We start from the raw sequence: 23,099 nt of genomic DNA on the forward strand, positions 1-23,099 counted from the left end.
GAAGGATCGCCGGAGCCCAGCAGGTCGAGGCTGCAGTGGCCGGAAGCGGCCACTGCACTCCAGTCTGGGCGACAAAGTGAGACTCCAACTCAAAAAAAAAAAAAAAAAAGAGATGAGGTCTTGCTATAATGCCTAGGCTGGTCTCAAACTCCAGGCCTCAAGCAATCCTCCTGCCTTGGCCTCCCAAAGTGTTGGGATTATAGGTGTGAACCACGTGGTAGAGGTGGCAATTTTAATTCTACCTCAGTGTCTGCAGAGATAGAGGAAGGGAGATAGCTTGGCAGGGGCTCAAGCAGTCCTTGCTGGAGAATGTAGGTTTTGTTCTCTCTTCTTAGCTCCCCCTTTGAGGTAGGACTTGCTGCCCAGTGAGAGGAGTGCAGTTAGCAGACAGCCTCCAGGTCAGTTTCCTTCAGGATCTGCTGCAGTTGCAGAAGACTCACCTCACCCGAGGTCATATACTTCCTTTGGGAGCCCACATCCAGTGACTGAGTGAGATGGGAAGCTACTTCAGTCCAATGTGGTAGGACAGGTTTGATGGGCAACTGTTGCTCCAGAGCTCCCTGCCAGTTAGGTGAGCCCTTGTCAGGCCTGCATCATAGTTTGACATCCCCCTCTGCCCAATCCTGCTTCCTCCCCCTTCCTAATAAACCTTGTTTCAGAGAACTCAATATGTGATAACACCCTCACCAAGTCAGAAAAGTGTTTAGCCCTGGGTCCCTACCTTCATTTAGTCTGGGCACTGACTGGAAGATGGCAGGACTCAGCAGACCTCCCTGCCTCTGCTATGGCTGAATGACATGAAGGGGCTTCCCCCTCAGCCCACTCTCTACAAATGAAAGGATATTAAGAATACTTCCCAGAATTTGGTCAACTTATCATTTCCCCTCAGTTCTACTATTGGGGGAAAAGAGGAGACAGAGCCACATCTACTGCCACTTCATCAGAATTTTTTTTTTTGAGTCAAGATCTCACTCTGTCACTCAAGATGTAGTACACTGGCACGATCACAGCTCATCACAGCCTTGAGCTCCTGGACTCAGGCGATCCTTCTGCCACAGTCTTCCAAGTGGCTGGGACTACAGGTATGCACCACCATGCCTTTTAATTTTTTAATTTTTTGTAGAAAGGTGGTCTCATAAAGTTGCCTAGGCTTTTCTCAAATTCCTGGGCTCAAGCAAAGTGCTAAGCCACCTCAGCCTCTCAAAGTGCTGGGATTATGGGGATGAACCACCACACCCAGCCCACTTTTCTTATTTTACAAATTACTGGGAAAAAACCTCAATGAACTTAACTTTAAGCAAATTGAATAATGGGATAAATACATGCATTACTATCACAACTATATAAAAAGTAGATGTATATTAGATCAAGCCTAGATAGCAAATCAAGAAAACAAAAAATGAAAAAACACGATTCATTTGGTAGGATTATAGGTGATCTTTGTTTTAAATGTCATTGAGTTGTAGTTGTGCTGTAGTTTCTTCAATTCAGCACATTTTCTTTTCTTTTCTTTTTTTTGAGTTGGAGTCTCACTCTGTCACCCAGGCTGGATGGAGTACAGAGGCATGCTCATGGCCACCGCAGCCTCGACCTGCTGAGCTCATATGATCCTTCCACATCAGCCTTCCAAGTATCTGGAACTACAGGTATGTGCTACCATGCCTAGCTTATTTTTTTATTTATTGTAGAGACGAGGTCTCACCATGTTGCCCAGGCTGGTCTTGAACCCCTGGGCTTAGGTAATCCTCTCACCTTGGCCTCCCAAAGTGCTGGAATTACAGGCTTGAGCCACTGTGCCTGGCCCAACTCAGCACATTAATCACTGTGTTGACCATGGCTCAAGTGCCAACTCCATTAAGGGTCTGGAGCTCACCATCCTTGACTTCTCAACTCAAAACATGTACTCATCATTCAGTACCCTCTACATGCCAGCAATGATGTACCATGGTGATTCATGCCTTTATTATTTCATTTCATCCTCAAACCAACCCTCTGAAACAAGTACCATCATTCCCAGTATGGCTATCAGTAAATAGAGGCTAAGGATATGTGACTTGCCCAAGGTCACACAGCCAAGACATGACAGCTGGGATGTGGAACCTGTGCTCACTCCACACTGCCCTCAGCCTTCTGTCCCCTGGTGCTGGTGGGGATTAAAGGAGCCTGCAGGCTGCGCCTGCTCCTGGAGCAGCACTTGACTCACTATCATCTTCTTCATGCTGCCATCTGTGCCAGATGTGCAACATGCCACATGCCCACACCTCCTGTGCCCACTGAGGGAGGCACCACTGCCTCTGCCCCAAATCCTGTCATATTGAGCCCCAAGCCCATTCATGGCACTTGGACAAGGTCCAGGGCTCTGGGGCAGAAGCTGAGGACAAGGATACTGAGTCAGGGCCCATCCCCTCTGTGCCTGCTGCCTGCACACCTTCTTCTGCTGGGTTCTGGAGCTGTTGCTGGTGGCACAGGGAATGAAAGGTATCCTCCTCCTGCCAGATGACCCGGTGCAGAATGATCCAGGGCAGCACTGAAGAGACATGAGGCTCCTTGGTCTCCTCCTGCACAGCCATGCTGCAGTCAATGACCTGGCAAGGGGCAAGGAACCAGGGATATCACAGCAGGGCCAGCTCTGCCCCTGCCTTCCCAAGGTGAGCCCTCAGGACAGACTGTAGGTGGGCAGGGGACCTCTCAGGAAGCTGGGGCACACTGTCTACCCATTCCCACTGCTTTCCTAAGTTCCCTAGCATGTCATCGGATAGAGCCCCACAGTGTCCAATGACAGTCACCTATGTTACTGATGCCCTCATCACTGGGTCCTGTGAACTGGGCACGTGGGAGCCAACAACCCAGGAGAAGAGAGCCATGGACAAGCCATAAGAGCACTAAGGGTCTGTGCAGAGGGAGTTTCCAGGTGAGTAGCTATGGAGCACCCAACACCCAGAGAGGGCAGCATAGGGAGAGAGGACAGGCATATAGGCAGGGACCCCAAAGGGTGGTCCAGGAAGGTTGCAGCCAAGGAAATGGAAGGGGGAGAGGCAGGATGGGGGCTCAGTGCACCTTGAATGACACATAACCCAGAGGGAACATGATTTTAAGTAAGGGAGGAGCATATTCATATTTGTTTTGGAAAGGATCCCCTATGGCAGGATGGTGGCTGGACTGGAAGGCTAGAGGGGCAGGGGGACTGCAGAGAGCATGCTGCCATAGTTCAAGTACAGATGGTGGTGACCTGGACTACAGTAGAATATGAAGACAAAGGGGAGAAACAAAGGCTGGAGATAGTAAGGATGTGGATTTGGCAGAACTTGCTGATGGCCTGTGAGTGCAGAGAAGAAAGCTGAGAGTGGCTCAGAGGAAGGTTCTCTGCTTCAAAGTCTACCTGGACAGTGTGGGGTGCCATTACCATGCCTCAGCTGAAAGTGCCAGGACAGTTTGGGGTAGTAGAGAATCCTGGCCTGGACTCTGGCCCTCATTCTGCCTAAAACTCACTGCAGGCAGACCAGGGCCTCCCCTCTGACTCTGTTTCCTTCCCATTGGGATAGGTGCTCTGGACGAACCTTACAGCCAAGTGCTACACAATCTCTAACCCCCATACTCAATCAGCCCAGCAAAGTTTGCAGCCCATGCTCAGCCCCACTCAGATCCTGAAAATTTCAATCAGAGAAACAAACACATTCCCTTTGGAGTGCCTAACCAGCAATGAAAGCAGTGAACTACTGAAGATGGGGGAGACATATCTGTTGGGATAAGGAAAGGTGAAAAGGATTCAGAAGTTACCTGGATGAGATTGCTGGTGAGCCGCACAAGACCGGTGGTGGAGGATGACTCCTTCAGGATGCTGCCACTGCTGTCTGCAGAGAGTGCCTGCTCGATACCCAGCAGCAGCTGGGTCACTGTGGCTACCCACTCTTCCTTGGTTGCAGCCTCACTAGAGTTCACCATCTGTTGAACAGCCTCATTCAGAGCCACGTCAGAACACTCGAAACACTGCTGGTGGTCCTTCAAGCGGAGCAAGGAGTCCTAGCAAGGGAGGAAGCCAGGTGGAAGGTGCACTGTGAACTCATCACACCTGTACCCCCTCAGCACACCTGAGGGGGAAGAGCTGGGGGAAGACAAGAGCCGGTGCAAAAGAAAGGGAAGCACACTGCTCAGCACAATGCAGGCCCCACATAGCCATGAAGTGCGGGGAGTGAACTGTGTGTGATGACAGAATAGTGTGCCACCTGCCAGGGAGCTTTCAGAAAGGTGTTTCATCTCTATGCCTTACCTTCTCCATTTAGACAGCTGGGATGCTGGGAATGAGGCTGCAGGGCAGGCCCAGGTAAAGACAGTGACTTCAACACCTCTGTCAGCTCTTTCCAGAGCCACCATGCCCATCCAGTGCCAGGGCTCTGCAGGAAGCTCAGCAAGGGAGGGGCCGGCTGCCAGGAAGAGACTGTCTCAACTAAGGAGGGCCTGAGCCAGGGCCACAGTACAGTAGGAGCAACAGGCTAGGCAGTGCTGAAGTCATCATTCTGTGAGTTCTCTCTTCCCCAGGTGCTCTGGTGGGGCCAACGGCGGAGCCAACTTATGAGCCCCTCTGAGTCTCAGCCGCCACATGGTACTCTCAGAGGCACTGTGGACATTAAATGAGCTGATGTGTATATCATACTCAGCAGTGTCCAGAACACGGAAGCGCTCTCAGAATAGTACCATGAGCTGTAACTTCTGTTTTAAAAGCTCTTCTTTGGAAGCCACTGCCTTTTATAAAGCTCCTTTCTTTGTCTTTTCTTTTTTTTTGAGACAGGGCCTTACTTTGTTACCCAGGCTGGAGTGCAGTGGCATAATCCTGGCTCACCACAGTCTCAACCTCCTGAGCTCAAGCAATCCTTTAACCTCAGCTTCCCCAGTAGCTGGGACTACAATACAAGTACTTGCTTCCAAACATGGCTCTCTTAAAATTATTTTTTGGTAGAGATGGTGTCTCACTCTGTTGCCCAGGCTGGTCTCAAACTCCTGAGCTCAAGCGATCCTCCCACCTTGGCTTCCTAAAGTGCTAGGATTAATAGGCATGAGCTACCATGCCCAGCCAAAACTCATTTTTTTTTGCCTTAGAATACACCCATTAAACACATGGGATCTCTACCTCTTTCATTACTATTGGTGCACAGGGAAATGCACCCTGTCTGTGAATACACCAATTGGTTGGGCTGCATGTTAGACCCACAGGAAACACCTGCTGCCTGGGGCCACACTGTGCTCTGACTTCACCACAGCCCAGGCCTGCTCACCTTGATATGTACAGCTGCAACACTGAGGTGACATTGACAGGTGTGGGGACAGAAATACTTGAAACTGCCTTTGGGATGTGGTATGACATCTGATCACAGATTAAAACCTTCCCCAATTTATAGGCCTAATTGCAAGGAAAATGGGCCCTGTGCTTCCTAAAGACAGCCAGCACCTTTTAATGGAATGCCCCTGGGAGGGCTCCTACAGGGTGCAGATGTGGGGTCTAAGGCCTGAGTTGACCCCTTCGGGTCAAAACATCGAATGCATGAGGGGCAGGAGATTATTTTCCAGCAGGATAAAGACAGTTTCAAAGACAGCCAGAGCTGTAGTGAAAGTCAGGGACAAGACAAGATCTGCGAGCAGTACTCTAATATGACATAATCCCCAGGGCCCAAGGCCAGAAAGAATGAAAAGGCAGAAGAATAACTGCCAACAAATGAGACCAAATTATTGACTGGGGGCAACACAATCATCTACCCAAACAAAACAAACAGAAAACAATTGGAAATGATAGGCATTCAGCGAAGCAGCTAGACTCAAAATAAACACGCACAAATCAATAGGGTTTCTATAAACCAGTAATGTAGGAATATACATGGAAAATACAATGAATGACAAAAAGATTCTGCTCAAAAGAGCAACCAAAAATATCCAGGACTAAGAATCAACTCCCCAAGAGGCAAAGCATCCAATTATACTGAAGAATACAAAAAGTGGCTAGCCTAAACTGGGAAAGTCACCACACACCTACAGGGAAGGATTCTACATTTGACCCCCACTTGAGAACAGCTAGATGAAGCAAGTTAAAAGCAAACATAAAACATTAACACTGCTGAAAGAAAACAAAGGCAAACACAAATTTTTCTCTCTCTGCTGATGGATCTCTTATCTGCCTCCCCTCTAGAACAAGAGTTTTTCTAGAGCAGCCTTTCTCTTGTCCAGTGCCAGGCACCCTGCAAAAGCTCAAGCCATATGAGTGGAACAAGTAAATGAAAAAAAATTTTTTTTTTGAGACAAAGTCTTGTTCTGTCACCCAGGTTGGAGTGCACTGGTGCCATCCCAGCTCACTTCAGCTTCAAACTCCTGGACTCAAGCGAGCCTCCTTAGTCTCCTGAGTAGTTGGGACTACAGGATGTGCCAGTGACAGGGAGGAGCTGCTGTGGCTGAGGCCTGGACCAGTGCTGTGGGAGCTTTTTGTGACTCCTGATTGTGTTGCTTAATTTCCTATTGAGAGTGTTTTCCTATTGATTTGGAGTGCTCTTCTCATATTAAAAATATTCATCTTTTTCTCATCAAATCTTATAAGTATTTTTCCGTTTGTTGTTTGCTCTTAAATTGCAGCTTTTGTTTGTTGTTGTTCTTTTTTTTGACATAGAAGTTCTGAATCACTATGTTGTCAGATCTTTTGATATTTTCATATGTTTGTGATTTTGTTCATTGTGTTTTGTTCATTACGTTTTCAAGAAAAATACTGCTGAGCGTGATGGCTCACACCTATAATCCAAGCACTTTAGGAGGCTGAGACAAGAGGATCACTTGAGCCCAGAAGTTCAAGACCAACCTGGGCAACATGGTAAAACTCCATCTCTACAAAAAATAATTTTAAAAAATTAGCTGAGCACATCGAGCTCAGGAACAAGACGACATCTGAGCACTGGATCTATCAACAACAGGAACAAGATGACATCTGAGCACTGGATCTATCCTACAGAGGCAGAGAGGGCAGGCCTCTCCCCTCCGTCTCCCCATCCAAGGCCCTCCTTGGTTCACCCAGCTGTCCCTTCCACACAGCCATGCTAGGCCACAGTAATTGAGGTCAAACACATTTTATCCACTGATCTCAGCTTGGGCTTGACTGACCTCCTCTGGCAGGAGCTAGAGCCTCTCTCCCTCCTCTACCTGGTGCCTCCTCCTCCTTCCCCAAACCAACTCTTTCCTCCCCTTTCACCAGGGCTGAGATGTTTCCATTTGTTCCCATAGTTGTACCTCCTAACTGTTTCCCAGTTCAAGAAGTTAATGATTCAGATGTCTAATGTAGTCTGAGCAAGAAACACAGACGGGGACTGGACTCTCCTTCTGAACGGAAAAGGAAGGACCCAGTGAGATAATAAATAGAATGTGATTGGTGTGATGAAGCATCAGGGACCAAGACTCCAGGCCAGCCAATGCTACTAAGCACATTAAGTGAATTATCTTTCATGTTTGTCTCTTGCTGACTTGACTCGACCCTCCTGGGGATGGTGGCAATGATGACAGCGGCAACTCCATGGCATTCGCTACGTGCCAGGCATGGTACCAGCACTCATTAACTTGCGTGATCCCCACAACAGGCTTCTGATCATGCCCATCCTAAAGATGAGGAACTGAGACTCAAAGAGGTTAAATAACTGCCCTGTACCCAGCAGTTGCAGTATCCCTGGCAGGCCCTCAGAAAGGGTTTTCTTCTGGGGATCTTGGCAAGATAGAGACGGAACAGTTCAGAGTGTGAGAGTCTCCGCAAAAGCAAGTGTCCATAAAGAATCTCTGCATGAGTGGGTATGTGCTGGTGGGTAAGTGAAAGTCCATCTGAGGAGAGACTCGGGTTCATGCACCCAGGGTTCTCCTCTGGAGGTGGCTGCAACCCACTACCACCCTGAGATTTGAGTCCCCAGCACACGGGATCGTCTGCCGTTCTCAGGGCTCTCTTCAGAGGAGGCAGCAGAGAATACCTGGCTCTTCACCACCTGGCACCTGGCCCACATCGGCACCTGTGATAGCAGACCAGGAGGAACTGTGAAGAAGACAGGGTGTGGAAATCTGGAACAGAGATCCACCACTGGTGACAAGATGCCAAACAGCACCATCTTCTCAGTCCTGGGACAGGCACAAACCTGCATTGCCCCACCAAGCTCTGTCCTGTCTCCAACCTGGGACCCAGAGAGGACTTGAAGAGACAGATGCCTCTCCCCGATGCTGGAATAGGCACAGACATGTCAAATTTGAGTGGGAGATTTGACAGCAGCGGCAGCAAGTCACCTGAGTCCAGATCTGATCCATCCATCTCCCACGGTAGTCTGTGGGGCATCTGAACCACACTGAGAGCAACCCTATCAGTCTCCATTAAGAGCAGAGGAGAGGGGCTGAAGACAAGAGCCACTCCTTATTGAGGTGGCAGCCAAAAGGAACCTGGAGTTACAGAAACGGCCACAGAATGAGTTTTTTTTTTCTTTTTGTTTTAGTTTTTGTCTCTCTTTCTTTCTGCTTTTATGCTTTCATACTTGCTTTATTTGTTATTCTAAAGTTGTTTTTTAAGATTTTCTTTGTGTATGGGTATTTTTAAGGGAGAGTATATCAACTGGGGGGGGAGTTGTTTGTATGATTGTATGTTTTTTACATCTTTGTTTCTCTGTTTAATCATTAATTGGTATACCTGTTTTCCCTCTTCTTCTTCTTTTTCTCTCTCTCCACTTTCCTTTTGTTTTCCTCCTTCCCTTTTCTATTATTTTCATTTTTCTTATCTCATTTGGCTCTCAGGAAGTAAACATATACCCCTACTGCACAGACAGATTGTAAGACGGTGGGAAGTGGGTTCCAGGGGGCCCACACATCTGTCAGCAGATACTGAGATCTGCAGATAGCTTCTGAATCACAGCTCCCCCCTTAATTAAATCTCAAAACTACAAAAGCACAGCTCCCCAACCCCTAGTCCAGCTTCAGAATTGAACAAAGTCAGAGAATCTACATAAGGAAGAATAGGAGATTGAGCAAACAGAAATAAAAGCTATCCCCCCATCACTGAACAACAGAATTAAAGAAGAGGTTTAAAAAAAGGAGGAAAACCTATACAAAAGAAGAAAAACCAAAGGAAGAATATGGGTCTCACACAGACCCCCAGGAGGACAACCACTGAGAATACTGACTTCAGAACTCAAACAATGAAGAGCCCCCAGAATGACTGGTCTAAAACCAAACCCAGATATCAAGATATTAACAGAGGGGATAAACAGAAATGAGGTGAGACAAGAGAAAAGAATGAAGAAGTTGACAAACTTAGATAACTGCAATAAAGAATACAGTAAATGAAGTAAATAACAAACTGATGAGCATGGAAAGCAGAATTAACCAAGCAGAAAAAAGAATCTCAGACTTGAGGACCATAATATGGAAAAAAGAATGACAGGGCCTTTCCCAAGAATGCAGGAAAAAGATTGAAAACACAAATAAATCAACCCTCAAATCAAAAGAAAGTCAACAAACAAATAAACAGCAATAACAACAAACTCTATAAGAACCTCATGACAGGGATAAACTTCCACATCTCAATAATTGGCCTGAATGTGAATAAACTATCATGATGCAACAATATGTTGTCTCCAAGAGACTCATCTCACCAGAAAGGACACTCATAGACTCAAAAGTAAGAGGATGGAAAACAAATAGACAAACAGAACACAAAAGAAAGCAGGAGTCATGATCTTAATATCAGACAAAATACCCTTTAAGTTATCAAAAATTTAAAAAGATACAGAAGGTCACTACATAATGATAAAAGGTTCATTCCGTCAACAAGAAATATTTATCCTAAACATATATACACCCAACATAGGAGCACCAACTTTCATGAAGCAGCTTCTAGGTAAACAAACAAACAAAAAAGATACTGACTCTAATACTATCATATCTGGGGACACATAAATACCCTACCTAACAACCCTAGACAGATCATCAAGGTAAAAAAAAACAACAACAAGGAGATCTGGAAACTCAATGTGATGATTAACCAAATGGACTTAATAGATATCTACAGAACACTCCATCCAATAATCATGGAATATACATTCTGCTCATCACCACATGGAATGTACTCTAAGATCAACTACATCCTCAACCATAAATCAAGCATAAACAAATTCCATAAGACTGAAATTCTGCCATGCACCTTCTCACTTCATACTGGAATAAAAATAAATATCAAAACCAACAAAGTTCCCCCAAAACTCACAAAGACATGGACACTCAACAGCATGATGCTAAACAACTTCTGGGTCAACAAGGAAAGCAAAAAGAAATTAAAAGATTCCTGGAAACAAATGAAAATGAAGAAACATGTTATCAAAATCTCTGGGATGCCATGAGAGCAGTACTAAGAGAGGAATTCATATCTCTATGAACACACATGAAGAAAATGTAAAGATCATAAGTTAACAGCCTAACAAATCACCTAAGGAAGCTGGAAAGGCAAGACCACCAAAACCCTAACTTAAGCAGAAGTGTGAAAGGGAGCTGAAAAATAAAAAGGCAATAGTTAGGCCCAAGTGTGTAACCTTTCATCCAGTTAAAAGCTTCTTCTTGGAAACTGAAAGATACACCTGCTGGCTCTGCTTAATTGCTTAACTGGCTTCCTCTGCTTCTGTGAACCCCGCTGGCTGTGCTTGATTGGCTAGTATCTGGGCCAGCAGGATGCTGCGGTTTGACCCGCCTGAGAAACGCTCGGCCCACTTGGGAAACGCCAAAAAACTAAAACTTGGGGGGTTGTAGTTTTGGCCTACTTAAGACAACACCTTGCTGCAAGAGGGGCCATTGGTCTAAGACTTGCATGTCCAGCAAGAGCCCACCGATCGGCTAATAAACCTCTCAGTTGTTTTATGAAACTCTGTGTCCGTTACTGTTGATTAAGCGCTTGGACCCTACTTCAGAAGAATCCAGATCACGAAAATAAAAGCCAAAACTCAGGACACAGAAGAAAAAATATAATACAAAAAAAAAAAATCAATGAAACAAAAAGCTGGTTCTTTGAAAGAATAAACAAGACTGATAGACTTAACTAGACTGATCAAAAAAAAGAGAGAAAAGCCCAAATAAACACAATCATAATTTAAAAGTTTAAGTTAAACTGACCCCGAAGAAATACAAAAGATTGCCAGCGATTACTATGTACACTTGTATGGAAACAAACTTGAAATGGAGAACTTTCTACATCACACAACCTCCCCAGGTTGAAACAAGCAGAAATTGAGAACAATAACAACCCAAGAAATTGGCTATGTCATAAGAAAAACACCCCTGGACCAGATGGCTTTCCAGCAGAATTCTATACAACATACAAGCAGGAGCTGATACCAATTCTACTAAAAGTATGTCAGGCAATCGAGAAAGATGGAACTGTTCTCAAATCATTTTATGAAGCTAACATCACATTGATACCCAAACCAGGTAACGAGCCAACAGAGAAAGAGAGCTACTGGCCAATATCCTTGATGAACATAGATGCTAAAATTCTCAACAAGATTGTAGCAATCTGGATCCAACAACACATCTCAAATATCATCCACCATGTCCAAGTAGGCTTCATTCCTGGGATATGGGGCTGGTTCAACATCTGCAAGACCATAAACATAATTAAATATATTAACAGATGTAAAAACAAAAACCACATGATTGTATCATTAGATGTGGAAAAAAAATTTTTTTTTTTTCAGTGAAATGAGCAGAAGCCGTTTATTGGGAACAAACGTGAGTCTTATCCCAAATTTTCACATGTCAAATCACAAGACTTTCACGTGGGCACAAAGCCAGGTAGGTGAGGGGCGTCCCCCACCCACCAGGCATTTCCTTAGGAATGAGGAAGGGCAACCCCAATCAAATCACAAGAGTTTACATGGAAAAAATTTTTGATAAAATCCAGCATCCCTTAAGCTTGATAAAAATCCTTGGACATCTAGGCATAGAGGGAACACACCTCAAAATAGTAAGAGCAATCTATGAGAAAACCACAGTCAACATACTGCTAAATAGACAGAAATTGGAACCATTTCCCTTGAAAATTGGACAACACCCCTCCTATTCAACATTGTATTGGAAGTCCTGGCTAGAGCAATCAGACAAAAGAAAGAAATCAGGAGCATCCAAATAGAAAAAGAGGAAGTTAAGTTATCCCTCTTTGCAGATGACACGATTCTATACCTCAAAAACCCAAGAAAATTTGTCAAAAACCTCCTTGTACCGATAAAGGACTTTGGCAATGGTCAGGGTATAAAATAAAAGTGCAAAAGACAGTCACTCCTATACACCAACAATAAACAAACAGAAACCCAAATAAAAAGCACAATCCCATTCACAATAGCCACAAAAAAAAAGAAATACTTTGCCATCTTCCTAACCAGAGAAGTGAAAGACCTTTACAACAAAAACTACAAAACACCGCTGAAAGAAATCAAAGATGACATAAACAAATGGAAAAATATTCCATGCTCATGGATTGGAAGAACCAGCATTGTTAAGATCTCCATCCTACCCAAGAATCTACAGATTCAACGCAATACCCATTAAATTACCAGCAGCATTCTTTTGAGAACTGGAAATGAAGACAGAAATTCATATGGAAACAAAAACAAGGACAAATCGCCAAGAACAATCCTCAGTAAAAAAAACAAAGTGGGAAACATCACATTCTCAGACTTCAAACTTTATTATAAAGCTACAATAATCAAAACAGCCTGGTATTGGTATAAGAACAAGCAAATAGACCAATGAAACAGGAAAGAGATTCCAGAAGCAAAACCTCAATTTCTTAATGAACTCTTCTTCAACAGAGCTTCCACCATCGACCACTGGGGAGAGGAGAACCTATTCAGTAAATGGTACTGGGAATACTGGTTGCCCACATGCAGAAGATTAAAACAAGACCCCTACCTATCACCATACACACAAATAAATTCTAAATGAATCAAGGACCTACACGTAAAATCTCAAACTATAAAAACCTTAGAAAATGGAGAAGACACTCTTATGGAAATTGGAACTGACAACCAATTCCTGATCAAAACTCCAAGTACCCATGCCATAAGAGATAAGATAGACAAGTGGGACTTTATCAAACTGACAAGCTTCTGCAAAGTCAAAGAAATCATCAAGAGAGTAGAGAGACAGCCCACAGACTGGGAAGAAATATTTGCTAACTGTATATTTGACAAAGGCCTAACATCTAGGCTCTACAAGGAACTGAAACATGCCAAAAAGAAAAAAACAAACAGCCCCATTACAAAGTGGGCAAAAAATTTGAATAGACACTTGTCAAAAGAAGACATATAAGCAGATAACAGATACATGAAAAAATGCTCAGTCTCACTAGTCATCAAAGAAATCAAATTAAAACCACATTGAGATACCACCTAACTTCAGTCAGGATGGCCATCAACAGTAACTCAAAAAACAACAGATGCTGGAGAGAATGTGGCGAAAAGAGAACACTTCTACACTATTGGTGGGAGTGTAAACAAGTACAACCTCTGTGAAAAACAGTTTGGTGATTCCTAAAGATCTAAAAATCAGTCTTCCATACGACCCCACAATCTCTCTACTAGGAATATACCCGGAGGAACTCAAATCCCTCTATGAAAAAGATATCTGCACATACATGTTTATTGCAGTATTATTCACAAAAGCAAAAACATGGAACCAACTGTGCTGCCCATTGAAAGAGGACTGGATAAAAAAAATTGTGGCACATGTACATGATGGAATATTATGCAGCCGTAAAGGACAAAATTATGAACTTCACAACTTGGATACACTTAGAGTCTATAACACTGAGTGATCTATGACAGAAACAAAAAATTGAGTATCACATGTTCTCACTCATAAGTGGACCTTGAACAATTATCATAATACTATAAGAAAGGGATTGGCAGTAGTGGGAAACTGCTGGGGGTGGGGAAGCACACCACATCAACAAGGGTACCTGCATAATGAACATTTGTATACCTAACCCTGAACTGTACTCCACATCTTTAAAAATTAAAAAAAAAAGTTTCTTCCTGAAGGACACGGAGGGAGCCAGGGGGGCACATGTGGCTTCAAACACGATGCTGATCTTCTTCTTCTTCAACTAAGTAACTGGGATGGAAGAGAAAAAAAAAACCTACAAGACTGTCCATGGATCTTTGTTTTATCTTGCTCCTTCACACTGCACAGATAGATATTTTATCCATTTTTATATCTACTCAATACTGATAAAAAGTAACAACAACAACAAAAGAGACAGATGAAAAAACAGGAGGATAGACAGGTGATGTCCTGACTATTCTTTCTTTCTCCTCTGCCACCAAGAAGTTCAGAGTCAAGAATGGGGCTTATCCTGAGCCACACGGAACCCTAGAACCTGCACTCCTAGGTTCTAACTTTTCCCTGGTCTTGACCATATCTTCTGATTGGCATTTTCCTGGGGGATAGACTAGTGATTTTTACTCCCACTTTTCTCTTGTAGGAATGTGTTCTCAAGGACTGTCTCAGAAGCTCCAGAAAATAAACACACAAACAAGCAAGCAAAGAAAGTGTGAGCGGGGGTGAGGGACACTGGCAGCACATACCTGCAGCAGCAACAGCTGTGCTGGCCTCTCAGGAATGGAAGTCATGAACTCCAGGTGTTTGGCCCGGTCAAACCCACTGGTGCACAAGGTAGGGCGGAGCAGATGCACGACAGCCTTGTAGTCACCTACTTCATACAGTCGCTGAATCTCCTCCAGGGACTGGCACCGCTCCAGAGATTTCAGGTTCTTTTCAATCTGAAAAAGGTCCAAAAATGCTGTCTGAAGGCAAATCCCTTACACCCTCTCTGAATCTGGCCAGCATTTGCATTTATCAGACCCAGATGAGAATGAGGAAGATCAAAACTACTCCACCTACTCTATCAGTGTTTATATTAAATGCATGTGATTTATTTATTTGTTTTATTTTTGAGACCAGGTCTCACTATGTTGCCTAGGCTGTCATCAGACTCCTGGGCTCAAGCAAACCACCCACCTCAACATACCAAGAAGCTGAGATGAGAGGCATGTACCACCACACCTAACTAAATGTGTGTGTGTGTGTGCGTGTGTGTGTGTAAATATATATATACAGTTTTTTTCCCCCCAGTATTTCTATTAAGGTCAAGGCATTCACTTCTTTAAAAAACAAACACCAAAAAACAAAAACTGACCTAGAAGCAGAGGGATTCCAGAAAAGCATCTGCCAAGATAGATGGACAACCACCTGGTCACAGTGCAATGAACCAGATTTGCAGAACTACAGAGCTCCAGGCTGTCAGAGACTCAGCAGGTCTGAGCCAGAGGTTGACACACATCATGGACGATCACACAGGGCTTAGCATAACCCCAATACACAGGCATCAGGGAACTATACCCAGACTTGCCCTGAAACCACTCAGCAAAAGTCTAAAGGCCATTTCCACCCAATGTGGACATGTCACAGGCATGGAGCTGCAGTGGAGTCTGAGACTACACAATGAGAAAAGTACCACCCAAGAAGAACCTGGCATATTTACCACATGCTGCTGATCCAGCCTCATGATCAGCCCACGGGTCTGCTTTAGCTGATATTTCCTTCTATTCCCGCTGGAGTGGCTGCAACATGTAGCCAGAAGAGCTGAGCAATAACTATTTCTAAATCTTGCTTGTAGGAACTTCTACACCTGCTGCTTGAATGAGCTATTCATCAAGGATCTGCAGTGCCCTAGTGTGCTAGGGTGGCCTCCCCCAGACCTCTCCTGCCCTCCCTCCAGAGGCCCTGCTCAGCATGTGGGTGGCTCTCTCGTTCCTGAGACAGGTCAGGCCTGGACTAACTGGGCCAAATTAGAATACGTCTTTGACCAAGAAAACACCATTAGAAAACACCATTAGAAATATTAGAAATATTCCCACTTACCTCCTCCAGGGAAACAATGGAGTCATTGTGGAGGTTGGGCAGCCGGATGACAATGTCTCTTTGCTCAGCCCCTGCCCCTGCCTGGACGGCAGTAGAGCTCTGGAGCATTTCCGTGCAGATGTCATAGTTCTCCAGGGCCTGCTCCATGTCTCCCTGGTCAGAAGGAAAACAAGGTCAAAAGAAGGGGAAAAGGCTAACTGTGCTGTGTCAGGTGCCTTACATCCTAGAGCTCACTAGATGTGGATGCCATGAGGGTGTTTTTTATCCAATTACTGCTATACCCCCTAAACAAGACTTGGCATATAGCTGGGGCTCTATATATTTACTAAATGAGTGATAATCAAACCACAACTCTGTGAGGGAAGGTATCATTAACCCCATTTACAGATGAGGACACTGAGGACACTTGTGCAAGGCTGGGTATCTGGCAGAGGCAGGCTTACGACCTAGGCCTGTCCTAATTCCAAGACTGATATTCACATCAGTGTTGCTACCCTCTTATCAAATGGCTGCTAATAGGACTCTGGCAACCTCTGCCTCGTTCTACCACATGTATCAGGTACCACCATGTACAAGGTGCTGGGTAATAGTCAATCCACTCCAGCCTTCCAGACTGGTCTCTGAAGAGAAGAAGTATTCCCAGAACTCTTGCAAAGCTGGTAGATAATTCCCTTCTAGAAAGCTCTGCATCCATTCAAGTACGCACTCAGACTCTCTCAGGAAAACATAAGCAAAAGGTCAAGAAAGAAGGCAATCTTGAGCAGGGGTCAGAGAGAGCCTTTCCAGAGTTCAGTGGTTATATTGAGGAGTTTTACAGATGGGTGGTCATGTCTGGATTTCCGAGACACTGAATATTCTCCGCCAACTCTCCACTTCCTCATGCCAAGTTCAGTGCTGGGGCAGGTACTGGGCATGCACATGAGCACGCGCGCGCGTGCGCGCGCACACACACACACACACACACACACACACACACACACACACACACATTCACACACACATTCTCAACATGGTCAGTTTTTTGCCTTTCCTGCCGGGTACCAGGGCATGTTCCCCAAGCAGCTGACCTAACCTGCAGAGCCAGGAAGCGAGCCTTCAGCCAGTAAACACGAACCACAAACTCCAGCCAGCCATCCTCAAATAAGTCACGCTGGGATGAAGCAAATGACAGCTGTAGGAGGTCACCCAAGCAGTGGGTCCCTGGGAAGTCGGGCCCAAATCTGCCATTCACCACACCAGCAGGGCTGTTCCGAGGAGACACTGAAAAGCATCAGGACCCAAGTTAACTTCATGAGTAGCATTCAGATGCTCTTCTGCTCCCCGCAAATTGCCCTCAGCCCTCACTACACCCACCCTGTCTCCAGGGATACCCTGGGTCCCTTGAAGCCTTAGAGTGGCAGGTAACAGAGAGGTCAAACCAGTTAGAGATGCCAAGACTCTAAGAGTAGGAGGTAGGAAGAAATTTTATAGACTGAATTTTGAGCATATCTACATTTCACCAAGTGGTAGTGGAAAAATTATTGGGGACACATAAAGCATCAAATGGTCACATCAAAACTGAGATCCTGTTTCCTTCAATCCCAAGCAACAGCAAAAGCAGGCAGTTGGCTCCCTCTGGGGGTTCAGCTGCTGTTAACCATTTCTTGAATGTCCAGGAGATTTCTCTGGCACCCTAACAAGCCAACCCAGAAAATGTGCCTACTGCAGACGTGTAAGTCTGAATTCCATGACTCAGCTGTGCCCCCTGTTCAGCTTTCTCCTGGCTGCTGGGAGTTCAGGAATCAGCACTGCCACAGAAAACAATGCCTCCTACCTGCAGAGCTTCTGCCTCTAGTCAGCAGCCACTGATCCAGCTGGAGCTCCATGCAAGAGAGAGACATGAGCATCATGTCCTGCAGGAAAGGCACAGGAAGGTCAAAAACAATGTCACAAAGACTCGTCAGAGTGTAGAGGGTAGGAGGAAGCCAAACTACAATTTACTTTTTTTTTGAGTCGTAGTCTCACTCTGTCACCCAGGCTGGAGTACAGTTTCATGCTCATGACCACTGTAACCTCAACCTGCTGGGCTCAAACAATCCTTCTGCCTCAGTCTTCCAAGTAACTGAAACTACAGGTTTCAGTTCATTTCTTAATTTATTATAGAATCAAGGTCTCACCAAGTTGCCCTGGTGGTCTCGAACCCGTGGGCTCAGGGAATCTCCTGGCCTCCACCTCCCAAATTGCTGGGATTACAGGCACTGGTGCCTGGCCTAAAATTTACTTTTTGATAAAAATATAATTATCTCAAGTCTGTGTGTGTGTATATATATATTTCTCTATCTACTTTCCATTTCAATTTAAAAAAAAAATTTTTTGAGAGACAAGGTTGCACTCTGTCACTCAGACTGGAGTGCAATGGCACAATCATAGCTCACTGTAGCCTTGAGCTCCTGGACTCGTGTGATCCTCCCACTCTAGCCTCTTGAGTAGTAGCTAGGACTGCAGGTATGTGCCACCACACCTGGCTCTTTTTCATTTTTTTGTAGAGACAGGGTCTGGCTGTGTGACACAGGCTGGGCCTACTTTTCATTTCATAAGAGATAATCGATGGCTACTTGCCTGAACATAAAAAGAGGCACATAGATCTAGGTTGGGACAATATTCAGGAGGGGCTGGAAAACCTGTCTTCAGAGTCCTGAGATAGTGTCCTGTAGAAGAGGCAGCCCCATCACCTGCCAAGTGCCAGACCAGATGCTGCATCCAAACTATAGCTCTCAACCTTTAAAAGTGCCTGGAGGATGGCGCACCATTCCCAGAGCACTCGAGTAAGCTGAGGCTCTGCAGTAAGGAGGCACTTGCCCAGCAGGCACAGCTTAGAAATGATCAGCCTGGTATGCCTGGAAACCAAACCCTTGACGACTCCTGTTCCACAATTGCCCCCGGGAAGGGGGAGGCTTAGTAGGCAGAAGTTGCCAAAAGGTAGTCTCTGAGGTATCTGAGTAGACGGTGCCTAACAAAGGACCACTGACCCCATAAGCTCCTCTACCTTCTATGCCCTCAGTCAGAAAGACCACTGTGCTCCTGCCTTAACATTCAGTGTTGCCCCTCCAATACGAGTAGGGGGCCGGAACACCCTGTGTTCCCTTGAGCTTCAATAGTTATCCAGTGGAGGAGCCTGGAGCGTGGAGTGCAGCAGGCAGACCAAACTGAGGAAGGCTTAGTCCCCAACTGCTGGAGGCCCCCACTACTCCGCTAAGAGCCTACCTAGCTTCTATATTTCTGTTTTTTCACTTGGTCACAGTCCTGGCACTTCAAACACACCAGATGCTTCCCTTTTCCCCAAGCCTTTCCTGGTGAGCTCTCCTCCATCTCAGTCATTGACCCAAAAAGCCTCCCCATGACTCTTTTCCCTCATATCCCTTGTCTAGTTCATCCTACCAGCTCTGCCTCCAGAATCCCCTACCCCAGTACCACCATGAATCTCAGCTACCACCACCACTCAGGTGGCAGCAGCCTCTTGACAGCCCCCCCATGCCCACTCACTTGAGTGTATCCTCCATTCAGCTACCAGGGATCTTTCTGGGCACACACCAGGTCCCATGACTTCCTACTTAAAGCCCCGCAGTAGCCCAGTGTCCAGGACCACAAGTAGACACAGCCAAGGGGGCTGAGCACAACAGCAGCACCATACCTCTGACGGTCCCTGTCCCTGTTCACTAGACCCAGTCCAATGCCGGCCCTTGAGAGGCCCCAACCTTGATGTGCTTGTTGCTGCAGTCCCTCAGCAGTGGGTTGGGCAGGCTGGTGCTGTGCCTCCGCCAGCTGTGGTAGACACTGAGCACGACCTCTGCCAGGCCCGGCGGCCACTTGAGCAAGAACTTGTGGCCCATGCCCTTCAGGTAGCGCATCATCAGCTCCAGGATGCCACCGTTGGTCAAGTTCTCCAGCAGGAACTCATGCACATCCTGCTTCTCTGCCCGGGGAATAAGGACAATCGGATTTGAATGAAGAGGATCTTCCATCCCATGGTTTCCTATTCTCTTTGGGAGGGGAGAACCTGTGCCCTCCCTCCATCACCTGATCCAGGTAGACACGATACCACATTGTGGTGCTGAGATCAGGCTGCTGAGGTACATGTCTAGCTCTAGCCCTTACAACTGTGAGCAAACCTGTCTGAATCTCCACCTCTAAATGGATATCAAAAGGGTCCACCTCCAGCTGCTGCCATGTACACTGATCTCACTCAATAGTTGTGCTCAGATACATCCAATTTGCAAAGCCAAGCCTCTGAATTCAGCCTTAAGGAAACACAGCAAGCATGAGCCTGGACATTTTAGCAGTCCTTATGGCAGACCACAGGGCTCAGGCCTAAGACTAATCCAGGCAGTCCCTTGACCACACTTAGAAAAACACCCCAGAACCATTCTCCTAGAACAAAACATAAGCAGGTTATAGATACTGAGAGGGAAAATTTCCAATAGGAAATGATCACAGTGTTCAACTCCTACCAGATTCCATGAATGTGGCTGAGTCAAATGACAGTCTATGAGGTCCCATACTTGGAAAGGTTTCCATTTTAGCTTCTGACTGGATTTCGTAGTTATTAAAGGAATCTTCCTCCTCCTCAGGGTCCAGCTTTCTTAACCTGCACAGATCATGCAAAATCACAAAGTCACACCACACATTCTGACACAGCATCTGAATTCTTCCTAACAGAGAAATTAAATCTGAACCAGGAAGAAGGTTAAAATGAGTGGGGTGAGAGCCCAGGCCTGCAGGAGGTGCTGCCTCTCTCCAGGGGTTTGTGAGCTGGCATCTGGTCTATAACCTCACTTGTTCAGTCATTCCATCAACAGATGATTACTGAGTGCCAGCCACATACCAGGCACTGTGCTGGGCATCAGATTCAGCAGCCAGGAGTGTGGCAGACCCTGCCTGGAGTAAGCTTATCTGCTAAAGAAGGAGATGGCAATAAACAGGTGCACAAAACAATCCAAATATGAATCAACTGTGACATAGTACTTGAGACTGAGGGTTACAAGGGCCCTGCTTTAGAAAGTAAGGTCAGTGAAAGCCTTTCAGAGGGAATGATGTTCATGCTAACACCAAAAGAGGAGAAGAGCTGGCCATGCAAAGAAGTAGGACAAGAGCAGGTCCAAAAGCAGTAAGCCAGAGAGCACCTGGTGTGTTCTAGGACCTCAGGGAACCCATCAAGCAAGGAGAAAGGGAGTGGGTAGCTGGGAGTATAGGGAATATGAGGCCTACCTGGACTTGGTCCCACAAAGCCGCGGGCCCAGCCTATCCTTGTGAATGCAGAGGCCTCTCCTAATAGGTACCATCCTTTCAAACTCCGTCCAAGGACTACATTTTGGCCACCCTAGTGGCATCCCCTTAACCCAGCTTTCCAAGGCATAAGCACTCAGGGTACATGGAATGTCTTCATTCAAATACTATACTCACTCCATCAAGCAAGCTATCATGTTGTTCTTGCCTGACCATTCAAAGAATCAGATACTAAAACCACACAGGAAACCAACAACTAAAATAAAGATAAGAAAGTAGAACCCATTCTACATAAAGGGGGCTAGGGAACAAGATCCTGGGATAGGAAAGCAGGGCTAAGGGGAAGATGGGGTCACTCAGGCCGCTTGGAGTTGTCAATCAAAGCACAGTACTGTAGCTCTTTCTGTTTTTTTTTTTTTTTTAATGCTTTTATCTTCCTTGTTTTATTTGCATGTTTTGAGGAAAAAAATACATTTTACTGTGGTAATTGAGATACTATGTATCATTGTTCCGAGTATTTTGTTAAGGATCTTTTTTTTGGTCAGAGTATCAGTCTGTCATCCAGGTTGGAGTGCAGTGGCAACCATACCTGAACAATTTTTTCATTTATTGTAGAGATGAGGTCTTGCCAAATTGCCTAGGCTGTTCTTGAACCCATGGGCTCTGGCAATCCCTTACCTCGGGCTCCCAAAGTGCTGGGATTACAGGCTTGAGTCACCATGCCTGGTCAAGGATCTTTTTTTTTTTTAGTTGGCATAACCTTTAGCCCAAGATAACTTAATTCCTTGCTATTCCACATACATGCTTTGTACTTTCTCTTTGCTGCTTCTTTTTCTGTTTTCCATCACTGAAACCACTGGAATTTCTCCTCTCATTTAAAAAAAATGTCTCTAGGGCCAGTTGCGGTGGCTCAAGCCTATAATCCTAGCACTTTGGGAGGCCAAGGCAGAGTTTGGCCTGAGCTCAGGGGTTTGAGCTCAGCCCAGGCATCTTGGTGATACCTTGTCTCTACAATAAATCAAAAATAAACCAAACCTGGTAGCGCACACCTGTAGTTCCAGCTACTTGGAGGCTAAGGAGTAAGGATCGCCTGAGCACAGCAGGTCGAGGCTGCGGTGGTCATGAGTGTGCCACTGTACTCCAGCCTGGGTGACAGAGTGAGACACCAACTAAAAAAAAAAAAAAAAAAAAATTTCTACCGGGCACAGTAGCTCATGCCTATAATCCCAGCACTTTGGAAGGCTGAGATGAGAGGACTGCCTGAGCCTATGGGTTCAAGACAAGCCTGGGCAACTTGGTGAGACCTCATCTCTACAATAAATCAAAAATTTAGCTGGGCGTGGTGGTGCGTGCCGGTAATTCCAACTGGAAGGCTGAGGCGGAAGGATCACCTGAGCCCAGCACTGAGACAGACTGAGACTCTAACTCAAAAAAAAAAAAAAAAAATCTCTAAATCCTTCCTTCAAGTTTCATAAAAGCACAATATTGCATACTTCTTAAAGCATATATGCCCGCAGCTCTTTCAAAGGGACATCTCCTGGTACTATGCCTTAGGAGAAATTCATCATTTTGGTCTTGCATCAAATACTTTCTGAGAATTATCGCAATTTCTAAGCATTTCGCCTTCAGCACAGAGACAGAAAGATAACAAATTAAGAAAATTAGGAATCTTGTTGCAAAACAAATTTACAATCCACCTTCTGGTTTCATCTTCTGGCCTCTCCTTCTCCACTTCAATTCATGGCCACTGAAATAATCTGTCATGAAACAAAACAACAACTAAAGACTATTGGCTAAAGATGGTATATTGAACACATGTGGTCACCTCCCAGACTCCACTCCAGTAACTAAAAAGGAAACAAAGGTATATATACAGAAAGATG

At 45.4% G+C, this 23,099-nt stretch overlaps 1 protein-coding gene across 1 annotated transcript in view; it reads right to left on the reverse strand.

The window, feature by feature from the left end:
- CABIN1 (calcineurin binding protein 1) overlaps positions 1–23,099 on the reverse strand; it is a gene marked incomplete at its 5' end in the record, with an annotated part of 138,899 nt that overhangs the window by 100,670 nt on the left and 15,130 nt on the right. Inside the window, 8 exon segments of the mRNA XM_021718084.1 lie at positions 2,429–2,585; positions 3,778–4,020; positions 14,619–14,813; positions 15,955–16,107; positions 17,027–17,214; positions 17,768–17,846; positions 19,689–19,906; positions 20,442–20,578. Coding sequence (XP_021573759.1) covers positions 2,429–2,585; positions 3,778–4,020; positions 14,619–14,813; positions 15,955–16,107; positions 17,027–17,214; positions 17,768–17,846; positions 19,689–19,906; positions 20,442–20,578 — 1,370 coding nt within the window.

The sequence above is a fragment of the Carlito syrichta genome, unplaced genomic scaffold (assembly GCF_000164805.1).
Source record: "Carlito syrichta isolate Samal-C Ts95f unplaced genomic scaffold, Tarsius_syrichta-2.0.1 Scaffold311810, whole genome shotgun sequence".
Classification (NCBI taxonomy): domain Eukaryota; kingdom Metazoa; phylum Chordata; class Mammalia; order Primates; family Tarsiidae; genus Carlito; species Carlito syrichta.